This window comes from Fusarium subglutinans (genome assembly GCF_013396075.1).
Source record: "Fusarium subglutinans strain NRRL 66333 chromosome Unknown NRRL66333_c0000005, whole genome shotgun sequence".
NCBI classification, from domain to species: Eukaryota; Fungi; Ascomycota; class Sordariomycetes; order Hypocreales; family Nectriaceae; genus Fusarium; species Fusarium subglutinans.
In genome coordinates this window covers 981-26,362 of record NW_023502068.1, presented here as the reverse complement: position 1 = coordinate 26,362, position 25,382 = coordinate 981, and the positions used below count along the sequence as shown (strand labels likewise).

The 25,382-nt window shown below is 49.3% G+C and overlaps 8 protein-coding genes across 8 annotated transcripts; 4 read left to right on the top strand and 4 right to left on the bottom strand.

The window, feature by feature from the left end:
- Positions 1 to 4,494: 4,494 nt before the first annotated feature.
- Positions 4,495 to 6,714, top strand: FSUBG_1054 (deoxyribodipyrimidine photo-lyase; the record flags this gene model as incomplete). Its single annotated transcript, XM_036675127.1, has 2 exons — positions 4,495 to 4,997; positions 5,070 to 6,714. 2 exons carry the CDS (start codon positions 4,495 to 4,497, stop codon positions 6,712 to 6,714), a joined length of 2,148 nt encoding a protein of 715 aa, XP_036543222.1.
- A 314-nt stretch (positions 6,715 to 7,028) lies between these two features.
- On the bottom strand, positions 7,029 to 8,493 carry FSUBG_1053 (alpha-1 3-mannosyltransferase; the record flags this gene model as incomplete). The annotated part of the gene is made up of 3 exons (XM_036675116.1): positions 7,029 to 7,082; positions 7,165 to 8,207; positions 8,256 to 8,493. The coding sequence occupies 3 exons, from the start codon at positions 8,491 to 8,493 to the stop codon at positions 7,029 to 7,031; spliced, it is 1,335 nt and encodes a 444-aa protein (XP_036543221.1).
- A 2,251-nt stretch (positions 8,494 to 10,744) lies between these two features.
- Positions 10,745 to 12,883, bottom strand: FSUBG_1052 (uncharacterized protein; the record flags this gene model as incomplete). Its single annotated transcript, XM_036675105.1, has 1 exon — positions 10,745 to 12,883. The coding sequence occupies one exon, from the start codon at positions 12,881 to 12,883 to the stop codon at positions 10,745 to 10,747; it is 2,139 nt and encodes a 712-aa protein (XP_036543220.1).
- A 3,180-nt stretch (positions 12,884 to 16,063) lies between these two features.
- FSUBG_1051 (small nuclear ribonucleoprotein) lies at positions 16,064 to 17,253 on the top strand (the record flags this gene model as incomplete). Its single annotated transcript, XM_036675094.1, has 2 exons — positions 16,064 to 16,824; positions 17,052 to 17,253. 2 exons carry the CDS (start codon positions 16,064 to 16,066, stop codon positions 17,251 to 17,253), a joined length of 963 nt encoding a protein of 320 aa, XP_036543219.1.
- Positions 17,254 to 18,329: 1,076 nt separating this feature from the next.
- FSUBG_1050 (Ras-like C3 botulinum toxin substrate 1) lies at positions 18,330 to 19,172 on the bottom strand (the record flags this gene model as incomplete). The annotated part of the gene is made up of 5 exons (XM_036675083.1): positions 18,330 to 18,393; positions 18,447 to 18,679; positions 18,735 to 18,974; positions 19,053 to 19,085; positions 19,143 to 19,172. The coding sequence occupies 5 exons, from the start codon at positions 19,170 to 19,172 to the stop codon at positions 18,330 to 18,332; spliced, it is 600 nt and encodes a 199-aa protein (XP_036543218.1).
- Positions 19,173 to 21,153: 1,981 nt separating this feature from the next.
- On the top strand, positions 21,154 to 21,558 carry FSUBG_1049 (efflux pump antibiotic resistance; the record flags this gene model as incomplete). The annotated part of the gene is made up of 1 exon (XM_036675071.1): positions 21,154 to 21,558. The coding sequence occupies one exon, from the start codon at positions 21,154 to 21,156 to the stop codon at positions 21,556 to 21,558; it is 405 nt and encodes a 134-aa protein (XP_036543217.1).
- A 529-nt stretch (positions 21,559 to 22,087) lies between these two features.
- On the top strand, positions 22,088 to 23,795 carry FSUBG_1048 (uncharacterized protein; the record flags this gene model as incomplete). Its single annotated transcript, XM_036675060.1, has 3 exons — positions 22,088 to 22,860; positions 22,913 to 23,551; positions 23,618 to 23,795. The coding sequence occupies 3 exons, from the start codon at positions 22,088 to 22,090 to the stop codon at positions 23,793 to 23,795; spliced, it is 1,590 nt and encodes a 529-aa protein (XP_036543216.1).
- A 35-nt stretch (positions 23,796 to 23,830) lies between these two features.
- On the bottom strand, positions 23,831 to 24,929 carry FSUBG_1047 (SURF1; the record flags this gene model as incomplete). Its single annotated transcript, XM_036675050.1, has 4 exons — positions 23,831 to 23,930; positions 23,988 to 24,093; positions 24,147 to 24,656; positions 24,707 to 24,929. 4 exons carry the CDS (start codon positions 24,927 to 24,929, stop codon positions 23,831 to 23,833), a joined length of 939 nt encoding a protein of 312 aa, XP_036543215.1.
- Positions 24,930 to 25,382: the final 453 nt, after the last annotated feature.

Genomic DNA, 25,382 nt, shown 5'->3' with positions numbered 1-25,382 from the left:
CCTCGCTACTATCGCAATGTGGCGAGCAAGGCCGAAGCCTTCAAGCGCCCGTTTATGCGAGTGTAGACATCATGACATGGTAAGCGTTTTCAGGTATTGACCAGTTTACCATCGTGGCGTGTAGTATTGCATTTCATGTTATCATTTCGACTTGGGTTGGCAGAAGGCGTGTCGGAAAAGATGATCCAATGTAGATTCCATGATCGCGCGGAGTAAGTAGAGACTGAGGATCGAGCAGTATCGTGACATTCGAAAACACCATAGTCTAGGGTAGTCTGGACTTGATTGAACATGAAAATCTATACCAGAGTTATGACAAAATCGATAATTAGAGATTACCCATGCTAAACTCCCATCTGAATCATTACTAAATGCTTTCAAAGTTAGCTCCAAGTTGGCTCTGAGTAGAGTTATTGTGTATGAACCCTGATCTTCGATGCAACGTGCGATGACTTCACCATGGGTCGAAGAAAGCGCGTCAGTAGTGACGATCCTACGCGATCTCAAAAATAGTCCGGACAGTGTCGTCATGAGCGATGTCATGTTCCTGATCGAAACCCACGAATAATCCAGTGTAGAGCAGCATCATCGCGATGGGCTATGGGGTATCCAAATGAGAGTCCGGGAGAACATGAGATGGTTTGATGCCTGCAAATTCAAGACATGGGCTTGCTTAATCGTCGTCATCATTGTGTAGTTTATGCTGAGGTTTCAGGAGATAATCGAAAGGCTGGTTTATCTCTCTGAATCATAGCTGACTACCCTGCTCATACAGGCTTACATCAAGATTCGTGGTTTCAAGACGCGTGTGATTCATTTGCATTGATTCATGAGATGATTCCGGGACGTCTTGCAGCTCGCAACTGGTTGCGACAAAACCCCGGTCGAGGCTATAGTTAAAAGCTTGGCTGTGATCTGCTCTGCACTCAACTCCATTGGCCACCGGAGCAACACCGATTGGAAATCATTGCATGTGGGCTTTATGCAATCAATTATTTATACAACGTTGACAAATTTGAGACAAGCATGTTGCTGAGACGGGAGAAGGCTGGCCCAGGCTGGTCCAGGCTGGGCAGCAGGTATCAGATCGATTGATATTGGATCTTTGGCTTACATCTGTTGATACTGTAGGTATCTTCATGATACCGATGTTTTGATGGGGAAAACAGAAAGTCTATTCATTGACAAATGCCGGTTGAACTACCGTAAACTCAGATCAAACAGAATGGGAGCTTGCGTGAGGGTAGTAAAGTCAACACCAGCACAAGATATGTGAGAGCTATGAGCCCGATCGTCGGGAACGCACGTTGACAACGGATATCGGAGACTGGGGTACTAGGGTACCTTTGATGGAAAAAGGGCTGTTTCCCATGTCGGTAGAAGAAGAAAAAGAAACGAAAGGCAAAAAACATCAGGTCATTTCGGGGGAACACGACGCTCGGATCGATTGGTCATGGATCCATTTGGACATGGGCGTGGGCCTGAAAACGGGTCTTAAAAACTCTCGAGTCTGGGCTTTACTTGACAGGATCTAGAACCCCCCTTGTTCGGCTCGATGGGCGTGTGTTAGCACCCTACGTGCAGATCTGAGAAACGGGAATCAGTGATGATGTTGATAGCCGTACTTGACAGCGATGGATAGCTGCAGACTCGCGATAGTTGCAATCATTGCAGCGAATCGTGTATCATTTCAAATATCCAAAGCAATTAATTGTATAAGCCAAAACATTCGAGTCCAATTCACGGGTATTAGAAAAGCCCCCATCAAGTCGTGATGTCATTGATCGGCTATACTGACTGGACCCTGATTTCTTAGAGACCCCCTCTCTCGATCTCAGTCAAGCCCTCAACCATCACCACGATCACCAACACAATAGAGCAGAACACGACGGGACACGACACGCCGTACGCCACAGAAACTTGACAGCCCGCAAAGGATCCATTTCTCACGAGGTCTTGTCCCGCCCCTTGTCGTGTCTCAGAACGTTTGTAGGCAGCACAGCAGAGCAAAGCACAGCCAAGTAAGTCAGTGTAACAGTTGCACACGCCCCCCACGATGGCGATGATAATGTCGATAGCCATGCCGCTGCATCGCATCTCAATCGTTGGCGCAACACCAGATCGCGTCGTGCACATTTTGACACACACAAGACCAGACAAGGCAAGACAAGGAGAAGAGAGAAGTGAGGCGGAGACAACATTGAATATGCGTACGCAAGTAGCAGGTGAGGCTTGATAGGGGGGAAGCACAGCAGTCAAACGTTCATCCAGGGCGAACAGTCTGTGATCAATCTAGACATGATTGACGGTTTACGGATATGAGGTTTCTGTTTATGGAAACCTTCCCCTTGTCAAGTGTCAGCTTAGGAACGTCAATCGTCAACGGTCTAGTTCTTGCTAAGTTTGGTGATGTTCTCACCATTGAGCCCCACCCCACCTAAGTAGGAGGTAGTGCTCACTGTGCCTGGGAGACGAGACATGGGGGCCGAGCCTGGTCGGACACGCCCTGAAGCCCCCTGTAAGCCTCCGGCCCCAAAGCAGAACAACTTGAGCATGATATACAATGCAAGACTGCGCGTCGTCCCGCCCCAGGGCCAAGCAGAATCACCTCACTAGCTCACTCACATGTTTGGGTTGCATTTGCTGGCTGAGAGGTAGGGGGAAAAGACAGAGATCATCGCTTGGAGCGAATAAAACTTGACACCCTTTAAACTTTTTTAGCAGCTTCTTTGCTCCCCGTCCCCTGTCAATGCTTCTGCTGTGGCCTGTCACTGTCCATTCGCTTGAGCCTTACCCTTAACCCCTGTAGGCTAGAGCTCCCGTCTTTGGTCCGATCTAGAGGATCGTTGTAGAGGCATGGAAATCGAGCTTTGGATCACGACAAAGCAAAGCGCATCGTAGCAACATAGTAAAAATTCACAGTCAAATCAAATCATCATAGCAATGGCGCCGTCGCAACAACCGGGTTCTCCGTCATGGGCCGATCAGGGTCCAGAGAGCGATTGGTCTCCTCTTGCCTTTACCTTTGCTCTAGTTATTTTCTTTTTATTCCAAGTTCTGATTTCTTTTCTTTTTGTTCTACCGGTATCTCCATCGCCATCACCATCTCCATCGTCTCTTATTACCGGGTTTTTACCTATTCTGGACCTTGCCGTGGCATCGTATCGTGTTAAACCACAAGCTTGATATCGAGCTATCACTATCTTCTCCAGACCAAAAAAAAGGCGCTTTGATGATTGTCCCAGGTTTCTAGACCTGGACAAGTCGGAGAGTTATTAGTGTATCGATCACTGCATTCTGCAGGTCCGGTCCCTGGAACGAGAAAAGTCGCCGTGGCCTGGCCCAACGTTAGGAAGGAGGATCTCCATTCACCTCCTGTACCTACCTAGTCTAGATTCTTATTATCATCGTCATCGTATGCATTCAACTCTCGCCTTGTTCTCTCATTCCCCTATGGCATTATCCTCTTCTCAACTGCGGTTGGTTGAAGTTGATGTCTACCTGTTCTTACACACTCACTCGACTCTCCTGCACTCATTCTCTGTCTCAGCCTGCCTTTGAGTTCTATACACCCTCTTCTCAACCATCTAGACTTGGCCTTTGAGTCAAGTTAAGCTGAACCGGGGTTCAAACAGCTTCACTCCCGCGTCTAGGGGACCTGAATGCCATCATCATATCCACTATCAACTACCAGGAGAACCCACCCGTCACTTCACTTCACGCTAGGCTCCCGCCTAGCTTCCTCCATCCCATCCAAGGGTCGTGGGCAGGCGATATATACACCCCTGTGGCTACATCCGCATCGAGGCTCCGACGTTGCTTCACGGTATATCTGGCCAGGAACCGTTGAAGCTGCTAAACTAAGCTAAGACGAGCTAAAGTTATAGTAGCAGCCAGATCCCAGCTTTTGATATCCATGATCTATTTGATATCTCAGTATCCGCTGGTTCCCCATTCATCTAGTCAGACCAGACTTCTTTAGCTCTGTCTTAATCACCTACGCAATACCTACATACAACCCAACCCGCTGCCCTTCTACCTTCGAGACTCTTCCGTCGAGTTACCAGACTCGTTTGCTTCTGAGAAGTTTCTCTTCCTATTCAGCTTTCCTTCAACTTTGTTTGGCTACCATTATACTATATCGTCACAAGAAAGGTGCCCAAACCCTTGTTAACGCCCACAAATTCAACCAACTTTCAACTCAACTGCTGTTGCTGTTGCTGTACCGTACACGGCCCAACCAAATACCTCCCACACACTCTACCCCAGCCGTTTAAACGAAACCACGCAGTGGCCCAAATATTGAGCCCTCATCCCAGTCCCAAAACTAGGCCCCTCCCGCACAACCACCTAGTGGAAGGTCTGACAACGTCTCCGCCAATTCAAGTTCTCCCTTCGGATCCGAAACCAGGTTCCTGAACCATAGACAATACCGTAAACGCCCCGTTTACGCCTCAACTTGTATTACAACAACACCATTGTAATCTTAACATCATGGCTGGGAACAAACTTCTCGTCTACCTACTTCGACGCGATCTCAGGGCAATCGACAACCCTATCCTTCACCACCTGGCCACTTCTGACCATGGCTTCACTCACCTCCTCCCCATCTATATTCTCCCCCCTCACCAAATTGAAACTTCAGGCTTCGTTGTTGAAGGAAAGAAGTCTCCTTACCCCGAAGCCCGAAGTCAGGTAGGCCGCTTCTGGAGATGTGGCCCCATTCGAGCCAAGTTCCAAGCTGAATCTATCTGGGATGTGAAACAAAATCTTGAAGACATCCGCAGTGGCATGCTGGTTCGTGTCGGAAGCTTCGACAACGTCCTAAAGCATTTGATCAAGTCCCTGCACGATGAACATCAATCTGTTGATACAGTTTGGATGACCGAGGAGGTATCGAAAGAGGAGGTTGATGATCAGAATGCTGTAGCATCTGTATGTTCTGAGAACAACATCAACTTTAAGCTTTGGCAGGACGAAAAGTTTTACATCGACGAGTAAGTTCCGCCTGCCAGCCTACATGACTGCCGAGGAGTCAATCTTGGATACTCACTAATGCTTGTAACTAGTCGTGACACTGGCTTGGATAACCCCAAGGAGCTTCCAGATGTTTTTACAACCTTCCGCAAAACTCAAGAACCCCTCCGGGAGCGTCCTCGCGCCTCTCTCCCTCGTCCGCAGGCCGGATCGTTGCCGCCATTCCCTTCATCGTGGGCACCACCTCAGGAACCTCCATTTCAGATTCCTGACAACTACAACGACTTTGAACAACGCCTCCTAGAACCCATCAACAGTATGGTGCCAGACCCTCCAGCCTATCCTGAAGATGCTCGGTCCGCACATCCATTCAAGGGTGGAGAGAACCCTGCCTGGGATCGTCTTTACCATCTCATCAAGTCAGGCTCCATGACTACCTACCAGGAGACCCGCAACGGCTTACTAGGAACCGATTACAGCACCAAGCTTTCAGCATACCTGGCACTCGGATCTATTTCAGCCCGCTGCATTCATGAGGAACTAGTCAAGTTTGAGGACGGTCAAGAACAATCCTACTCTAGAGCTATAGGCTTCGGACAGGGAGAGAACGAAGGCACCAAAGCTGTCAGATTTGAGCTCTTGTGGCGGGACTACATGCGATTGTGTACTATGAAGTTTGGCTCACGTCTTTTCAAGCTTGATGGTTTTAAGGGAGCCAGTGGCAAGTATGATAAGAAGTGGAAGACAGCTCTGAAGGAGGAAGCCAGTGCCGATCAAGATCCTTCACCCGAGGAACTGGGTGACATCATTGAGAGGTTCCTTCGAGGAACAACAGGCATGGGGCTGATTGATGCTTCACAGCGAGAACTCTATCATACGGGCTACACCTCGAACCGAGCCCGACAGAATGTCGCCAGCTTCTTCACAAAACATCTTGGCATTGATTGGCGCTACGGAGCTGAATGGTACGAAGCCATGCTGGTAGATTATGATGTGTCTTCCAACTGGGCCAACTGGCAGTACGTGGCGGGTGTCGGTAACGACCCCAGAGGTGACGCACGCATATTCAACCCTATTAAACAAGCATTCGACTATGACAACAACGGAAGTTATGTCCGAACTTGGGTGCCTCAAGTCAAGTACATTGAGAGGCTGGAAAATGTGTTCCAGGTATGGACGACAGGCGACGATGAGCTCATCAAGTACGACATCATCGATGACATAATGGTCACTCATCCCATCAAGCGGATCGATTTCCAGGTCGATCGAAAACCTCGTGGTCCCCGACGACCTTATCGATGGAGAAGGGGAGGATCTGGGCGTGGTGGCCGCCGAGGCGGAGGTCCAGGAAACGGTTCGGGTGACTACCACGATGGTCGACGCTCGTACCACAATGGGCCACCGTCACCAGAAAGCGATCGCCAGTTTTACAACGGAAGCGAGCCATATATGCAGAATGGTGGCCAGTCACGAAATGGTTGGCCTCAGCGTGGAAGCCAGGTGTCGTGGCGAGGCAACTCTAATGGGCATGGCCCTAATAACCATGGACATTCCTCCGGACGAGGAGGCCACATGGCTCCTTTCCGTGGTAATGGTTTCCAGCGAGGTTACAACACCAACCACTTCAATGCACCACCTCCCAGGCAATACATGCCTAATCCTCCTTGGCATCATCAGCAATTCTCTCCCCAAGCCTATCACCTCCAATTTCCTCCTCACCTTGGACCCCATGTCTAGCAGACAGGAGCTAGGCCACTCTTCCCACCACGGTGGGTTTTTGATCCCGCTGGGCAGCGCTGGTATTGGAACCAATAGACAATGGACTATTGGAAAGCATAATAATTGGATTTCCTCTCTCTTTTGTCGATGGAGCAAAGTGATAGTGGTACACGATACCTGTTATTTTGGACAAAAGTTGACACTACAGTCAACAGAATGATTATGGTTGCTAAGGTATATATGTATTTATAAGAAACATCAAGCAGGAATCATGGATGTCCTTTCGTAGGACATGTGTAAATATACACAAGTCTGTTTTGCTTTTACCATCATCATTGCAAAACCTTTCCGTGCGTAATAACTTCAAAACCGTACCCATTGCGTCCCTAATCACTGTCCGTCCTCTTATTATAGCGTTTCGTTCCAGGCTCTCCAAGACTGTTTATCCCAAGTTGGCATGCATCTTACCTGCTTTGGGGGATCATATACCCAATTTAGTACACCATCTTCCTCCTGTCTTCCAACTATATTCGATACATAGCCCTTCAGCTTCTTGATATCTGCGGCCTTCTCGTCAGAATACTCGAGATTTACACTCGGCACAACTGCAATCTTGCGAAAACCCCGAGACCACATATCCTTACAAAACAACTGGGGCTCCCCTTGAAAACACTCTCCTTTGCGAGTATCTCGAAACCGAAGACCATGTAATAACGGCGCCGCAGTAAACGCGGTAGCCCCGTTCCAGCAGGCAAAAACCTGGAAGGGTTGTTGTGCGTCGTAGCGTGAGCGTGTTCCCGGGGCGTTCCAGAAGAGGTTCCAAGCTGAGTTCCAATTTCCATCGGAGCCGACCTCGAAAAAGGAGTCTCCTGCTATGGTACGGGCTATCCAGATATCGTAAAAGGGTGGGTCGGGTCCTACGTAGGTCCAATCCATAGCGCATGTCATGTCTGCGTTGAGACTACGTCGCTGAAGAGCGAGCTCGAGAATATCTTCTGTACAGGCGGACACATCGTTGATGAAAAGCACTGTTGTTTCGTCTGTGGCACTGACTTGCTCTTTATAAAGGGGAGTGAGGGCTAGGTTGCGTAGTTGGGCGAGCTTATGGATACGTGCATTTCCTTGTGCTGGGTTGATCTTGGAACTGTTGTAGAAATAGACCAGTCCTAAGTCTTCCAAGAAGGGCTTCAGAGTGGAGAGAATATCGGATGTGCCGTCAGGGGAGTTTCCCTCAACGAGAGATAACGCACAACGATGGGGTCCAAGGAAACGAATAGCTTCAACGATGCTACCCATCAGGCGCGGGAGAATGCCAATGCAGTCCCGCAAGTTGAGAGCAAAGAAATAATCAATTTGTGAGTCTACAACTTCATCCCCATGTCGAGACTCTTGGAGGATCTGGTAACGATTGACATTTAGAGCAGGGCACTCGAGACGAGGGAGGGCCGTAGATAATGGGTCCAGTATAGCTGCTATGTAGGGTGATATACGCTCAGCCGATAATATATTACCTGTGAGAAATGAGTACACACTAGGCATAGAGAACATGATATACTTACCGTTTGAAATTGTTGGAGCTGGAGTTGGCGTATGCGAAGGGCTCTCTTCAATCTTAGCACTCGTTGTCGTCACTACTGTCGTTAATTTTAGGCTGGGACTGTTCTCAACCTCTTCTTTCTGTACAGGAATATAAGAACCTGAGCGCCAAGTAAGGTGATCACGCCCAAGATAGAGACTCGTAACGACAAGGAAGAAGCAAAAGACTGCCAGCAGTGGTGCTATAAACCTGCGATACATGACTTGAACGAAGCAAATAGGTCACCACATGAGTTCATTGCTCATCTAGGGATGATGAGAAAAAGAAGAGAGAATTTGGGGCATAGCAAAGAGAAATCGGTTCAGTCACAAGCAACAGCCAACAGCAAGTTCCTCTGTAAGTGACAGGGGATCATAATACCAGGATGTGATGTATATTTTTGGGTCGTCTAAGCGCCCGAGTTCAAGTGAGGATACAGGATACCCCGGTTGTTTGATCTTCCTGAGCAGGCCAATGATGACCCATGGGCCACAAGGCTGAAAGATAGGTTCCGGACTCAACCTGATGGCAATTTAATAAATAGATTCTATACATAACTATTTAACGTGTCCAGAAACTTAAACAAAAAGATTCAGTCTTCCCAGAACTAAGAAGAGTAATGCCGATCTTCTTGATGCAGCAGCACCCTGGCCTTAAGTGATACAGTTTCAGAGAGATCCAAGTGCCAAAGTCTTTTGTTAATAGTTACTCAGATACATGTTTGAGATGACTCTTAAAGGCTTACACTGAATGATAGACAGTACCGAGAATGTGTAAACCGATAAAAGGAGTCCTTCATATGTTCAAAACTTAATTATAAAGATGTTATAGGAAACTAAAACAAGGAACGATCCAATGGTAGACTCTGTGCATGCGCCCCAAGTCCTCGGGTCCTGGTGGCTCAACCAAGAACTACACCCATGTAGGTTGAGTCTTGGAAACTGAGAGTAAGGGCAGAAAGATTGGATCAGTGTAGAATAATAAGGAGGCGTTTCTACCCTAGTATCTTCATCGTGAATTATCATCTTGCTTTCTCTGCGCGTCTCTCTGAACGTTTCTCCAGCTTAGAGTAACTCAACCTTCACAATGAGGTCTCTTTCCTTGTACTATCTACAAACTTTACCATCTGTCATTGTCGCTCTCCATGCGGCTTTTCCCCCTGTAACGGAAGCCCCTTTTCTTCCACAACCGAGTAACATTCTCGAGCCACGGGCTATTAGCACTGAGCTCTCGACCTGTGGCTACCTAGACGGTGATCCCAAAAAGAAGAGAACTGCCGATTCTGGGTTCAACTGTCGAGTCGACACACGCAATGGACTCTGGGGCTTTTGCCCTACGACTGTTCTAACAGCTTCGGACTGTGGACTAGCGGGGAGTTGTGTTGACCGCCATGAATGCTCAGATGGATGTGGTATGACTGGCAGCAAGGGGTTGACGACATTTACCTGGTAAGAACTACTATAGATCAAAACTACTGAGGTCAAGTACTGACCCGAAGATTAGTGGTCGCAAGTCATTCTGTTCCATGGCTCTGGTGACCTTCTCACTAGGTACCTTACGTTCTCAAGTCACTCTTCAGTTACGACTTTGCCTAATCAATAAACTTAGCCATTCCAAAACTGCGATGCAATCGATCACGTCGAGCCCTGGCCCTCCGTTACCCGTTGCAACCATGTTTGGCCAATACCCATCGCCAACGAAGTCACACCTCAACTTCAGAGCACCCTTGTGGAACCCAGAAAAGGGCCGCAAGGTCATTCTCGCTGAGGCACACGACTCTTGAAGCCATTGCCCAGGCCAGCATCGAAGCCGAAAACTCGCTTTAAGGCATATCATCCAATACTGAAATGTATCTGATTACTAACATTTGATCTCCAGGCTATTATATGGAAACACCAGGCTGTACCATCGATACACTAAACCTGAGGGCTTGAAGGTTGAAATGACGCTCGAACAGGCATGGCGAGTGCGAGGGACCAGAATGGCACACATAGCATTACTATCAATACATCAACCATTCTCCCGTTTACCTTTGTCACTGCTCGACGGTGAGATGTTGGTTGTGATGCAGACTACTATCCTAAGTAACAAAAATGCTTGACCAAGTTTAGTATATTTTAGAAGATCTTTAGATCAGTTGATTTTGGCACCATGTTTTAAAAGAAGCTTTCCTCCCTCCCCCTTAGGCGCCCGTATCATCAGCTAAAGGTAACAAGGCAAAAGTAAAGCAACACACATGACCGAAAGCAAGCACCGTAGTCCATGGACATTGACAGTGAATGTGAATTGAGGCACAAAGTTCATCATGCCTCTTTGATTAACCCAAAACTCGCTTCTTCGAAAATGCTGTGGGCCAAAAAACCCAATGCTCAGGCCTGACTTCTGCTGCGGCCGTAGAAGTTAAAATATCGTACGAAGGGTAACATGACGGTCGTAAATTCGGAGAACGGGGTATTATATATGAAGATAAACTCAGACAGGAGTCCAGTCCTTGAGCCATGGGTGAGAGTGATTCAATTCTGGAATGACAGCAGTACTGAGGCTGCGCTCTCCAACTATGTTTCCTAGGGAGTGGTTGATCATCTGTAGAGTAGCACGGCGGGAGGGCTCTATAGCGACAGGAAGAGCAGTTGGGGGTGGAATTGGCGCAAGAGAGTTGGGAGAAGAAATAATATCGAGGTTATCTGAGACGCTTGAGTCAAATTGACCAGTCTCTTTGCGGTAGCCAACATGCACTGAGGGTTCAAAAGATGCATTATTCTTTGACCACCAAGTCCAATGGCGGTACTCCCGACGGTGGCCTCGTTCAAGCCAAGGGTACAGATCAGGCTCGATAGTATCTTTGGGAACTGTACCAAAGGGGCGCCAACCGTAGAAGAGGGGCCATGGGTCGCGAAGAGTCAGCGTATGCCGATGCTGAAGCAGGGCAGCACGAGGAACAGCCGTGCTGAGGTCATGGTAGGCGGTAGCTGTAGGGTCATCTTGATATGATTGTGGTGCCCCTGTCCATACCGCCGTAACAATATCTGGATGAGACAAGGTATCGTATGAACATCCCTCATTAAGCGTAGTCAGATAGTTGCGAATGAAATCCAAGATTTTAGGGTTACCCAGAAGGAAAAGGCCATGCCACCACATGGCTACCCGAGGACGGCGGAGCAGAAAGACCTTGATAAGCATCTCAAAATCGCAGTGTTTGAAGGCGGGCTGAAGAACGCTGGCAATGGCAGCCAACCAGGGACTAGCAAGGTTGCACTGAATATCTGGTTGCCAAAATATGCTCCAGAGGACTGGCGCCAGAGCGTAAGGATGCATGCTCAGCGTCATGTAGTAGCGTGCTTCCGCTGTGTATCGATGAATATTGGCTGTCTGATTAGCATCCATGGGCGTGCTCTTTCGTGGTTTCAGAGATGGCCTAGGTAAATGCGGTTCCAGCTTGGCCATACGATAGAATGGAATTGCGAGGGCTGCAAGAAATCCAGCCTTGATCGGGGACAAGATACTTGGATCTTTGGATCGGCGGGGTTCATGGCCAATACCAAACGAATTACAGAACTCGATCAAGAGGTCCGTAGCTTCGGTGGGAGTTGGGGGCACCGCATCGCAGTCAATCGAAACTTGACCTTCAGTAGCAATGATGAAGCACACATCACTAGCGAACGTGGCATCCCATGGTCCACATGAACCCCCTTCAGCGGCCCAACCTGGTTGTGACGCCAGAATCGCACAGAGCCAATGCACGAGCCGTGAGGAGACACCTTCAGGGAGATGAACCAGGATCTCGTTCTGGGCGAGATCCCCGATCGTGTCAATCGGGACTGGTTGGAGACAGGAGTCGGTGAAGTGGATCTTCCTCTCCTGGAGTTGCAGTAACCGTGTGGAGAGAATGTAGGACCAACACACGGTCAAGATGGCGAGCCCTTGCGGGGCGTTGGAGGCATCAGCGGTGCCAGCTGGATTGCCATAGTGGCAGGCACCTGGGTCTGAAGAGATGATGCAGTTGATGGGCGACAGATAGCTGAGACGGAAATACTTGGTGGTGCCGGTAACGTTGTCGAGGTCAAAATCTGATCCGTCCCGAATGTGAGGTTCCGGATCCGGGACAAACCAGGTGGGGGCTCCGGCCAGGATTCCCTTTGTCGGCACGAATTCGGGGAGAGGCGGCATATCCTGGAGCATGATAGACGGGTCGAGGCCAGGAGGAAAGGTGCCTCTTGGTAAAGCCAGTGCCTGGCTCACGAGCTGCTGCCATGTATAGCGGCCATTATGAAAGATGCGGCGGACGTCGAGTTGCTTCGGAACCAGGGGATCGTCCACGTTGTCGGCAACGGCAAGGAATTGCTCCTTGTTCAAGGTCGGGAAAGGGTTAGAGGAGTCCGGCCCAGTAGAAGCAGCGGTCAACTCAGTGATTTGGGAGGCATGAGTTTCTCCCTCGACATCTGAATGAGCACTTGCATGTTCAGGCAGGGGTACAATGGGAGCTTCAGAGAGGCCAGTGACAACGGTAGAACTCCAAGTAAACGGACGATCGAAAGAATCGTCCAGCTCGTAGTCACCGTTGAGGACCCAGGACCGGACATGGTCCATTCCTAGGTCCCATGTCATCTTCATTGTGACAGAGGAAGAAGATGTGAGCTTGCTCTAAGTGGTCAGCCTGTCGGTGTAAGTGATCACGACGACAACGAGTCCACTTGACGCAGGGTTTTGGAGAACCGGGTACAAGCAAAAGTAGAATCTCTGTCGAGTCGACACAAGATAGAAAAGAGAAAGGGTTAATAAAAAAAGAAATTGAGGTGCGAGAGAGATTCGAGGTAAATATGAATGAACGAGAGAGATATGGGGATAGAAAAGACAGGGGATAGACAGTGTAACAGAGAAAAGCTGAAGATTCCGGTGGCCACCCACCCTGAGAGACGTTGTGTATGTATGTATGTATGTATGTATGTATAAGAAAAGAAGCAAGCAAGATGCAGCAGAACTGACTACAGTCAAAAGCGTAGAATTTCGGGCTGGGGCGGGTATGGCTGTATCTGGGCTATTGATACGCGGCGGGCCTCATCTCGCATGCCATGCCCATCCATTGTTTGTGTTTGCCAGTTGGACCATGATGCCTGTGTTTGACATCGGTTGTCCAAGCCATGACAATGTCTTTCCTTGACCATGCCATGTGTGTAGAGCACCGAGAAACTATAGCGGGTACCAACGCTGGTTGGATACGGAACGGGCTCAGCTGGTTCAGCTGGGGGTGTAAATGGAGATGGATGGAGTGTCGGAGAAGCCGGGTCAGAGTCAAGAGAGGATCTGAAAATGACATGAACAGTCAGTCAGTGGAGAGGTTGAGAACGGGAGAGAGACACTACTAGCTACCTAGACAAAGAGGGTCAGAGAGCAGAGCATCAGAGACAAGACACGGGAGCTTGCAGGAAATGTCAAAGTTGTGGACATATCAGAACCCCTGTCAAGGTTTTTGGTGTCTGGCAGCGTTTCCGCGACGAGAAACAGAGCAGAAGCAGTATTGTAAGATGGAGAAAAGCAACTTCAGGTGGTTCTACTTGCAGCAAACTAGGCAATTGGATAGACGGGGGGGAAACATGGGTGTCACAAAGACAGGGAGCATAGTCTAATGAGGCGTACAATAACTACGAGGCGGAGATCAAGCCGTAGGCGAAGCGGAGATGGCGACAGAGTAGAAACGAGATTTAGAATTAATTAGCAGAAGCGTTGAAGAAAGTGAAAATTGGAAAAAAGAAAAGACGGTATAAGACAGACAGCGGAGGACATGACTTGAGTCGAGTGGACATGGCTTGATGATGGAGGATGACGGTTTAGAGAGGGTTGAGTGGATGATGGGGCATTCAGCACGGGGCAGGGACAAGGGATATCTCGACAGGGATGGAGCCTTTCACTTTCACTTGTCTAATATTCTTTCGTCTTTCTTTTCTTTTTTCCTTCTGCTTCCTCCACTTGACGTCTTATTAATACGCCCTCACTCGCAGTCAGGTTACACTTTCACTTTACAGGCGGCTGTCAGTTGGGGCGCAGGGAGGTGCCGGACCGTAAACGTATCCCAATCCCAACATCTCTTGCTTGCATAAGGGCAGTTTAGTGAAGTGGATGTCGACGTGGACTTGGATGTGGAGGGGGAGGGGCATTTCTCTAGGTCGACACTTTTGCTAGTGTCAAGTCTTTGCTTTTGCATGAGCTTGTCGACAAAGTGAAAGAGGCAGTGCGGCCGTTGGACAGTCCACGTTTCAACGCTATAAGGACCCTTTTGCTCTTCGATCGTCATACAAATAAGGTGAATGACTCGCTAGATGCGGTCAAATAACTCCAATAGTCGACTCTATCAATAATTAACAAAACAGAACTATTCCGTTTCAAGGGTCCCATCCTTGATCTTGGGACGTCGGGATAATGGAACGGATTCCCCAACCCTCGACCTTTCAGCTGGGTCAATATGCACCATGTTGCGCCTCTAAGCTGCAGATGGCCTCGGCTTGATCAAGATATGTCATATGGGTCCGAGAGCCTCCATGTCAGTTGCGCAGTGGTCGATTAGACGTACGGATACGTCCACCGCATATTCAGGGTTGGCTCAACATCAGCATCAGCATCAGCATCAGCATCAGCATCATCTGCAGCTGCAGGCGCACTTACAGGTATGCACATGGGAGCTGGGGTACCTCTGCCGTAGCGTAGCGTTGCAGCGCGGGATCTGGAGTCTGTAGTCCAGTCGCTGGCGCCATGACATTGCATGGCATGACGGATAGTCGTGATAGCCGCTGATTATCTTGAGCTCGTGCGTGGACCAAGAGCCCGGCTGGCATTACAACCTGAGACACATCATGTACGTGCGAGCATGCGTGTAGTGCAGCGTGTCTTTAGTGGCATGAATTACGTGCCGGCCTAGAGGGAAATAACTGACGAAAAAAAAAGAAAAGGTTGAGACTAAGACAGTCGGGCAAGGAAAAAGAAAGCAGTGAGCCCCTACACCCGAAAATGCAATTTGACAGTGAGGAGACCTGGGTTTCAATAGCCTGTCACTGGAGAAGAATACCTTAGGTAGGCTGTCATTACGATAGGCCGTTTTCTACCAGGAAGCTAAAGCATTTACAGACCTGAAGCTGGTTGACTCTATCGTGGAATTGGTAGCAGTACCGTTATAGTGGCCAGCCAGTAACTTTAGTGCATTCTTATCCTTGATAACTATTCCCGGCAGTCAGTATCTCGGCCTCTCCCGCCTTCCCTAGCTTCCCTTACTATTGGGTTGGATTATCACATTCACCCTCACATGAACGACCGATCCTACTCTATTCTCACATTTTCTGTACGTCTTGTCACGCGCAGATCGATTCTCTTTAGAATTCCACGCCCCGAGTGCAGCCTCAACTGGCAAACCATTCAATAGGTTGGTTCACTGAGGCACGCACCTACCTTACGGACGGATACTTACTTACACAGGGCAAGCATCAGCGGTACGCTTCCGAAACAGCGCTAGTCTAGTTCAGTCCGGAATATTTCCTGCCTCAAAAAAATTGTCCTGCACCGACGATCAAGCAAACAACAGCCAGCCGCACGACGCAACCTAATCCTCCACTCCCAGGACTATCACACTGCACCGAATAGCCTGTAAGTTCCCTCGATCGAACCATTGTTTGCTTCCTCCTCAAGCCACATGTTTTACATTGCGACATGGCACAAGGTTACTGACTTGATATCGGCAGATTCTGCATCCCCAGCAGCTCCACCTATACGATACTATTTCAGAGCAGTCCACCGTAGTCACCGATAATGAAGAGCAAGCGCGCAAGAGAGACCGCCGAGGTCGACGACAAGCCCATTGCTTCCGTTGATTCTGAGGCCCCAGCCAAGAAGCGCAAGCGCAGCGAGGATGATGGTGCCGATCTGAAGAAGGCTAAGAAAGAGAAGAGAGACAAGAAGTACAAGAAGGAATCGCGCAAGGAGCGCAAGGAGAAGCGCAAGAACCTCCAGGACCTCCCTGAGCAGGACGATGACGAAGAGGCGGCTGAGGATGCTCCAATGGCTGAAGCTGATGACAAGCCAGCGGATGCGCCAGTAGAGGCAGATAAGCCTGCGAAGAAAGACAAGAAGAAGAAGGACAAGAAGGCCAAAACCGACGAGTCACAACCACAGGACGGCGCCAGCGCCGATGCCGAACCCAAGGACGAGCCAAAGAAGAGCAAGAAGGACAAAAAGAAGCAAAACAAGGCCTCCGAAACAACGACCACCAACGATGAATCTGCTGGTGGTGCTGATGCAGAGGCTGCTGATGGCAAAGGAGACCGTCACATTGTCTTCGTCGGAAATCTGCCCTTCACCGCCACTGCCGAAACAATCAAAACCCACTTTGCCTCTCTCAACCCAGTGTCAGTTCGCTGCATGAGCGATCCCAAGGATAGCAAGCCCTGCCGTGGCTTTGCCTTTGTCGAGTTCGAAAAGGTCTGGCATATGCGAACATGCCTCGACAAGTTCCACCACTCCGAGTTCTCAGATGGTGTCTCTTACCCCCGCCGCATAAACGTCGAGTTGACGTAAGTTACTTTCGTACTTTTGTCTTACATGATAACTCATATCATTGCTTTGACTCCACACCCCTATCCCTCAGCCTGATTCAACACAAAAGCACCTCGATCTGTGTAACCATACCAGAGTGACTAGTCTTGACTTGATTCACGCTCACTACTGCTTCACCGACACTCACCTGCACGAACAGCAACTTCATACATGACTAGAACACACGCTAACTCTTGTGTAACAGTGCCGGTGGAGGTGGCAAGACAAAGCAGCGCCAGGACAAGATCAAGGAGAAGAACCGCAAACTCGACGAGAACCGCACCAAGCGTATTGAGCGTGAGAGGACGGCAAAGGAAGAGAACAAGGGCAAGGGTGACACTCGCAAAGCTGGAGAGGATGGTATTCATCCAAGTCGGCGTGCCCACATTCCTGGCAACCGCTGGTAGAAACAGCTTGCCAGGCCTCGAGCCAAGGGTGTGAAGCTCAAGAAGGAGTAGGTTTGTGAGGGTCTCTGAATGTGTTAAATGATTGTACTGGGATCGGATACACAAAAGTTGATGGTGCATTTATATGGTAAGGTAGTGAGAGATACCCAAAGGAAGTGGATCCTTGACCTCACGAAGAAGAGCATGGAACAGACGATGAATTATATTTCTATATCCGCTACTCAATTCGAATGCTTCCGAGATATTTCTACTTCAGATGAGGGGCCTATATAAGCAGGCTGTTGATCGTATATATCAACTGGTGTAGGCTGTAGGTTCTTTGCTGTTTATGCTCCGATTTAATTGAACGTATACTCTATTGGGAGCTCTAACAAGCAATGCAATTCCTTTCGCCCATAGCCACATACCAAAGAGACCATTTTATAGTCAAGACGGACAAATTGACATCTTCTAGAAGAAAACCAAACCACTATACATCGCAGAAACGAGTTGCCAAACTGCAAGTCTCGAGATAGTGAATGCCAGACACGAGACATGATAGCCATGGATTCAACATAGCTCCACAGGGTAAAACGGACACTTGTCGAAGGAACCAAAACATCGCCAAACAATCGCAAGCAATCATCTGTCCAAAGTGCAATCCGGTTCTTGAATTACTGACCAAATCGGTATAAACTCCGCGAGGGGGCCACAGTATGAGATATGAGCAAATAGAGATAAATAATAAAAAGCAACGGTTGGAAACACGTAACCGCAGATAGTAAAAACCCAAAATTCATTCAAGAACCGCCTCGCAAGTAAAAGCCATCGTCATATGCAGTTGCCTCCGCATGATCGTTGCGAGGGCCATGATCTGGGGACGGGTATCGGGCCTCGAGAAAAAAGCAATAGCCTAGTCCAGCCCCAGCCGCTCCCATGGGATATTCCGTCAAGAGCCGCCGTCTTGTATCGCTGAATGCCTATTAAACATTCGTCCTGAGTTTCTTCGTGTCGTTTCGCGTCGTCCAGACGCCTTCGTTGAGATAATCAAGCGCGTGCCTTGCCACGCGCGGGAATAGCGTTCATTAGATGGATATCTACAGAATGGAGCACTTGTTCTTCTTTTGCTTCGAAGCTGTGGGTCGAGGGTTAAGAACAGCTCTAAATATGAGTTAGATGCGTACTAGAGCACATTAATCACGGTCGATGCTTACCGGATGGCCTCGTCAAAAACGCTCTTGAGGTTCCTTTGAGTGAGGGCAGAACACTCGAGGTACTTGTAGGCCTTGATCTCCTTGGCGCAAGTCAACGCCTGCTCGTACGACACAGGCTCCATACGCTTCTGTCGAAGTGATTCGAGGGTGGAGGCGTCTTCTCGAAGATCAAGCTTGGTTCCGACAAGGATAATGGGAATGTTAGGCGCATGATGATCAATCTCGGGATACCACTAGAGAGGGTGTCAGCGGAGTCGACGTGTTGTGGCGATAAGGGGGGCGGCGTACCTTGGCCTTGACGTTGTCGAATGAAGGAGGGCTGACGATGGAGAAGCAGATGAGGAAGACGTCGGTCTGGGGGTATGAGAGAGGTCGCAGTCTGTCGTAATCCTCCTGACCAGCAGTATCCCAGAGGCCAAGACTAATAGGCTTGCCATCTACCATAACACTCGCCGAGTAGTTGTCGAAGACAGTGGGGATGTATTCGCCGGGGAAGGCATTTGTGGTGTAGGAAATGAGTAGACAGGTCTGGAAGCACAGTCAGCGGAAAGACTCTTGTTACGGAAAGCCATCGCGTTGTAAGCGGCTGTTTGTTGTCCGACGTACCTTTCCAACAGCACCATCACCAGTCACCACGCACTGTAGCAGCGGTCAGCCAACCATGTATTGCGTCAGGTAACCATCGGCTCAACAAACCTTCAATGACTGCACGCCAGGCTGAGCCATTGTTGCGATCGGTTATGCGGAGAAAGTCGAGGGAAATGGGTATCGAATGGACGAATTGTGTGCAAGCGCAAAAAGTCGTGGAGGGGCAGATGGAGATGATAGAAGCGACGATTGTTGTGTCTGTACGAAGATGGTGGTGGATGTAATGTAGACAGACAGACTAACTAGAGTGTAGGTAGTAGGTAGGTAGGTTAGAGCCTGGAGAGGGGCACCTCAGGTCAAACAGGCAGGCCAGGGACTCGAAGGCCGGATAACGGAAGGGAACGAGGTGCGACGATGACGATTTTGTTTTGGATGCGACAAGCGGCGACAGAACTCGAATGGATCCTCAGGTGAGTTTCACAGCTGCATAAAAAGATAGGTCAGAGAAGAAACTTGACACAAAACCGAGGTGTAGTTCACGCGTTTTGTGCCGCAGAAGGTGAGGCCACAGGACGAGCGAGGTTCAACGATGGGAGCCGCTCCACCTCTATCCTATCAGTATCACTGAGTGGACTAGACTGGCACTGGACTAGACGCCCCCAAGCCCATCAAGCCCAGGCAGTGGAGGAACCACGAGAGAGGCGCCAAGGGTATGCCACCAGTAGCCACCTCCCGTGCCACCTCAGGCCCTGTTCGCAGTAATAAGCCAAGACCTAGCCTCGCCGACCAACTTGACCTACCTACTGGAACTTATCCGCTTAGGATGCGAATGCCAGGAGTTGATCGATATCAAGAGCTTGCTCAAGGCTATAAAGGTAGGCGCCTGGGGGTGGGGGAGATACAAGGGCTCAGGAGCCAACCAAGCACCGTAATTTGGGGTAAAGGCAGCTCACCTGCTGTATCGCTGAACCCTTTCGTGGTAAGGATTCGCTGTTAATGGCCGTCTTGGCTAAGACGAACTCTCGGTTGCGGCTGGGTATGAGAATGCAGACGACGGATTGGATGGAAACCGAACAAAGAATGCCGGGTTATGAAAAGAGATGAAGACGGGCAAGAGAGAGAAAACCAAAGGCAAGGAATAATGCTCAAGCTGCTGCAGATGAGATTATCCCAAGACCAAGTACACAAGGCGCGGCTATTCAAAGTGCAGGCGGTGGCTGTCGGTGCAGATGAAAGGCGGAGAGAGGATGCGGGAATGTGGATTGGGCGGAATAGCTGACAATAAGCTCTGCGCCAAAAAAGAAGCCCTGTAACTAGGTTGTTTTCAAGACAATGTGATGGAACAATTGTGAGCGGTGGCGGAGAATTTGAGAAACACCTGGCGTTCTGCACTCATGCTGATTATTTATCTGTCCCTATTGTACATGATGACAATGCCTGGCTGGGAAGGGAATAAAGGAGAACTGCTACCGCTACCGTAATGAACAAAACCACCGAATCATGAAACCTGGCCGATCTCTTCAACTAAATTCAACCTCCATGACTCACGCCAACCTCAAAGCAGAAACGATTGATATCATCACAAGCTCTTTTGTTAGGAATCAGGTACCACTTCAAGACAGGGATCAGCAATAAAGAGGTTGGAGATAAAGATTTGAAGACCAGGGATGCATGCTGAGAGCTGTTGAAGCCTCCACTGGGCGCTTAGACCCCTGCTCAGGTCACTGTTACTGTTCCTCGCCGCCAAAATCTTCATAATGCCACAGTTTGAAGCTGCTGACAAGTCAAATGGATGGATCGATAGCTCAGTGGTACTGGTACGAGCGAGGGATTGCAGATCCCTAGGTCGCGTGTTCGATCCACGCTCGGTCCTAGTACTTATTCTTTTGACTCTTTTTGCCATTGCTTGACGATCTCAGCTTACAGGACATGTAGCTCCTCTGATTGCTTACGTCGAGCCGTCAGCTTATTTGTTTCAAGAATGCTCGGACGATCATTGTTTTAAACTTTATTTTCTTTTCTTTTTATGCTGGAATACAGTACCAATCGGTAAGTGTCTATCTTATTGACTTGAAACCATACTAATAGAAACATCAGTTTCCGGCTCATATCTCACAAAATGGCTTCAGGCTTGTTCTCCAATGTCTCTCCATGGCATATTCCCGCCATGTTTATAGGCACCGCTTTCACTCTCGGTGGTCTTCTGCCTCTGAGAGCCCCAGACCGTGCTATGCGCGAGTACGGGCTGCCTGAAGGCATTGCCAGGTCAGAGCCAGCGCAATTGGCATTTGGTATCTATGGCACTCGTGTAGCTGCTTATGGTGTCGCTCTGTGGACGTTCTATCTCCGTGGTGAATACCATGTCGTTGATACGCTCATGAGCTTACTCTGCTTGTGGGGTGCTGCTGATTGTTGGATTTGTATCAAGGCTGGTGTGCCCAGGACAGCTGCCTGGAGATTTGTGAGCAGTGTCGTGATTGGCGGGTATGGATATCTTGGGTTAACTGCCAAGGGATCTCTCTGAAGCTCTGCTTTACATAGGTAGGTAGGTATGATTGTTTGGTGGATCTCAAAGTTGTTGGTGCACAACTCCTTGGCTTAGGATCTAGTCTCCGCCTCATATCCATATCGTTGACTTATTGTGACATCTAATACATATTTACGACATAGCATATTAACTGTGTAAATTGATTGAATTGCACTTCGAGATCTCTCAAAAATAATTGAGATCATGGTCATTTCCATACATTGATGGCAAGGCAGGTACCACAGGTGGATGGCCCGTGCACTCAAGCTCCCCTCGTCGCGTATGGCTGAAGCTTGTCGCGTTCCCACTTGAATCTCGAATTGACATTCATCATTGACATGGATCGATAACATCAACAATAACCGAAGATACAAATAATTCTCCAAATCGCTGCCCTCAAATTACGCCCGGATCTTCCAAAGTTCTATGGATGAAGACCTCCACGGTTTCGAGACATTATCTGCCAGTTGAGCGGCCGTCGCTCCGCCAGCCACTCCGGCGCATCTAAACAAACACCACCACAAATATGTCAAGTCTATCGCCGCCAGGAAAAGCGGCATCGCAAGAAACGCCCGCGCGAACTCCTTCGAGAACTCCGAACCGTCGTGCTATCAGCGCTGAGCCGTTTTCTGGCGTTCACACACCCCTCGACCGTAGTGGTGCTCGAGACCTGCGTGCCTCTCTTCGCCGTGGTACACCAGCATCTGCTGGTCGATCCAATGCGCCGACTCCTCATGCTAAAGCCGCTCGTCGGCTGCTTGACCAGCGACGAACGGCAATGTTCACGCCTGGAAAGAACCGCAGACAGAGCATGTTGCAGCAGAGAGAAACACCCTTGGATATTTTACGAATGCTCGGTCGAACACTAGCGCCTAAGAGCCAGCCTATTCACTCGTCATCTTCGTCATCTCCAGGGAATAAACGGAGCTCGTCGCCGGAGCAGAGGGAGGACAGCAACTTGTATGATGATGACGATGATGAAGACGACGATCTCCTAAAGAGGCCACCAAGACTATCCTTGCCGTTGGACATTGAAGATGCTTCTAGTACCAGCTCAGATTTGCCTCCACCAAGGTTGTCACAATTGGATGAGGACAATTTTACTATGCAGTCTATCGAGATGCCTCGAAGGATTGCAACTGACTCTCGGTTATCCCGAGGGAGTCCCGGCAGCGAACACATGAGCGACTACTTCAATGAAGTCACAGAAGACGATATTGGCCAACAATCGGATTTCTTCCCCGGTCTGCTGGAGGATCTTCAGGCGAGAGCTGGGCAAGATGATTTTACACTCGAGCCGTAAGTTTCTTACCGGCTAATTAGATGCAATGCATTGCTCACATGGAAACAGGATTGAAGCAGACCAGACCCGGCGAATGACCGAGGGCCCAGGAAGCGACTTCAATCTCGAGTACCCTGGTGGACTTGAGGATGGAACTGTCTTTCAAATGTCTGATCCCGCCAACGATCTCCAAGCAACATCACCAATTGGCGAGCCGTCAGTCGTAGAAGCCAGGGCAGATGACGCTCAGGATCCCCGCCCTGATGTTGTGTATGGATCCGACTCCGATGGTGGTGGCGGGGACTTTGGAATGGGCGGTTGGGATCATAACGATGGTGGCGTCGACGATCATAGCTCGATAAACGAAGAGCCAGTGCCAATCCTAGAGCCAACAGTCACAGCCGGGGTGCGTCATGAGCCAGCTGATGATAGGCTACCTCGCGGCTTGAAAGCAAAGAAGCGAAAGCGGATATCACAACATGGCATTGAATATCCGTCACTACCTCCGGCTTTCGTCAAGCGAGTGGCCCAGACGGCTCTCCAATCGTCAGGTCTGAGTAACCAGCGTCTATCGGCGGAGACATTAGATGCTCTCATCCAGTCATCAGAATGGTTCTTCGAGCAGCTGGGTGACGATTTAGGAGCCTATGCGGATCACGCAAAGCGCAAAACAATCGAGGAAAGCGACGTCTTCACACTCATGAAAAGGTATGTTATTCCACTGGGGTATCAGCTCCGTATTTTGTTCTAGCCATAAATTCTAATATCGTACAGGCAACGCCAGATAGGACCGCGATCCTCCATGTTCTCCTTGGCACAGAAGCACCTCCCAAGAGAACTCCTCCAGGAGCTGAGAATGCCAGTTCCGCAACCCGCTAAGCAGCGCAAGGCAAGACGTGTCTCGGGCCGAGGCGACGAGGCAGAAGTTGTAGAAGATGCTGAAGACACATGAGTTCTACATGATGCATTCATTATGAGATAAACGGTTTACAGGCCCTTTGAACGGGCTACACGACGAGCGACGTCGTTTGCAGGCTTTTTGACTACCATCCAAAGCATGATGGATGTTGCGACAGCAAGGCCATACCTTAAAGCAAGGAGTTAGAAGGCACTGTGCCGATGGACACAGAATGAGGCGACATACCAGGTAAAGATATACTGGGCGTGGTTGTTTCGCAGGTTTACCTCCGCGGGCCGGCCATAGGGAATACCTCGAGCCTCGAAGTCGACCATTTGCATGAACTCGGGTTCTGATGTCGTTAGCAAGACATCACGAAATGAAAGATTATGATGAAAGACATACCCATAGTAGCCTCAACCCAGACAGGCTGGCTACCGGTCAAAGCAGCCATCTGCTTCACATCCGGGAAATAAAACATGCCCTTCTCGGGCTGATTATCTGGCGTAAACATGTTCTTCTTCCACGGCTCTCTTAGAAGTCCTTCCACTGTGACCTCACCCGTCGGTAGTCCATCAGGTCGGGTTCTCTTGTCTCTGTGCTTCTTGTCGATCCAGCCTCGGTTCACGAGAATTGTTGTGCCGTTCTCTCGCTCCAATGGTGTGACTACCATGTATCCATCTGTACCATCTCGCATACGCGGACCGATGAGCATTTCTTGATCATGTCGAAAATGACCCTTGGCAACCACACGGCGATAGTCAAAGTCATGGATGGCATCGGGATCGATGGTTGGTGGGAGGGGCAGAGGGTCGCGGATCAGTCGGTCTTCGAATTTGGCGATGAGTTCGGATTTCCAGCCCAGACGCTGGACTTGCCATGTTCCCAGAATGAAGGCTGTGACGGGGATAATAGCTAAATCAATTAGGCTATGCTCTTTTCAATTGGTGAGGTTTGAAGCATACCGAGGATGATCAGACCTGGGCCATGGCGTTTTCCAACACGGACAAGCTTTGGAGGTCCGTCGAGAATAGAGACGAATTCTGGGTCGTCGGCTGATGGCTGTTGCTTGCGACGGAAGAAGGATGATGTGAATTGTCTCCTTGGCGGTGCATTTGTGAATCTTGTGCACCGGGGGATCTGTTTCGACAAGCGCAAACTGCGCAAGACTGTATTAGGTGCGTTCATTATGTCTGATGGCGCATTGAAGGCGTGAGGTTAAGTGGTGATAGCTAGCTGTTAATGATGTCGATTGTGGTGGGTTCAGTCGGGAATAGACCCACCTTGGACGTTGAATCCGCTACTGGACGATCTATTGCACCTCATCAACATCTTGTAGAAGGCAAAGCTTTTGTAATTGCAATTGAAGGTTCTGTTAATTACTAGTTCCTATCCCTTTAATTGTATTATCAAATGACACAGTTTAAATTCATGAGCGTATTTCAGCCAGATGGTCAATACAGTCCATTGTACAGTGTAATACTGCTGAGTCAAGAGGGGCCCATGTTTGCTCCCATACTGTGTTGTGTAACCTAGCGTCTTTGGAGTTATTTCGAGAGCTTTCGCGGGTCAGTCAGTCACATAAACATATGTCAACAGGGTGAAAGTTGCAAGTTATGAACAGATATCAAGTCTAAGTAG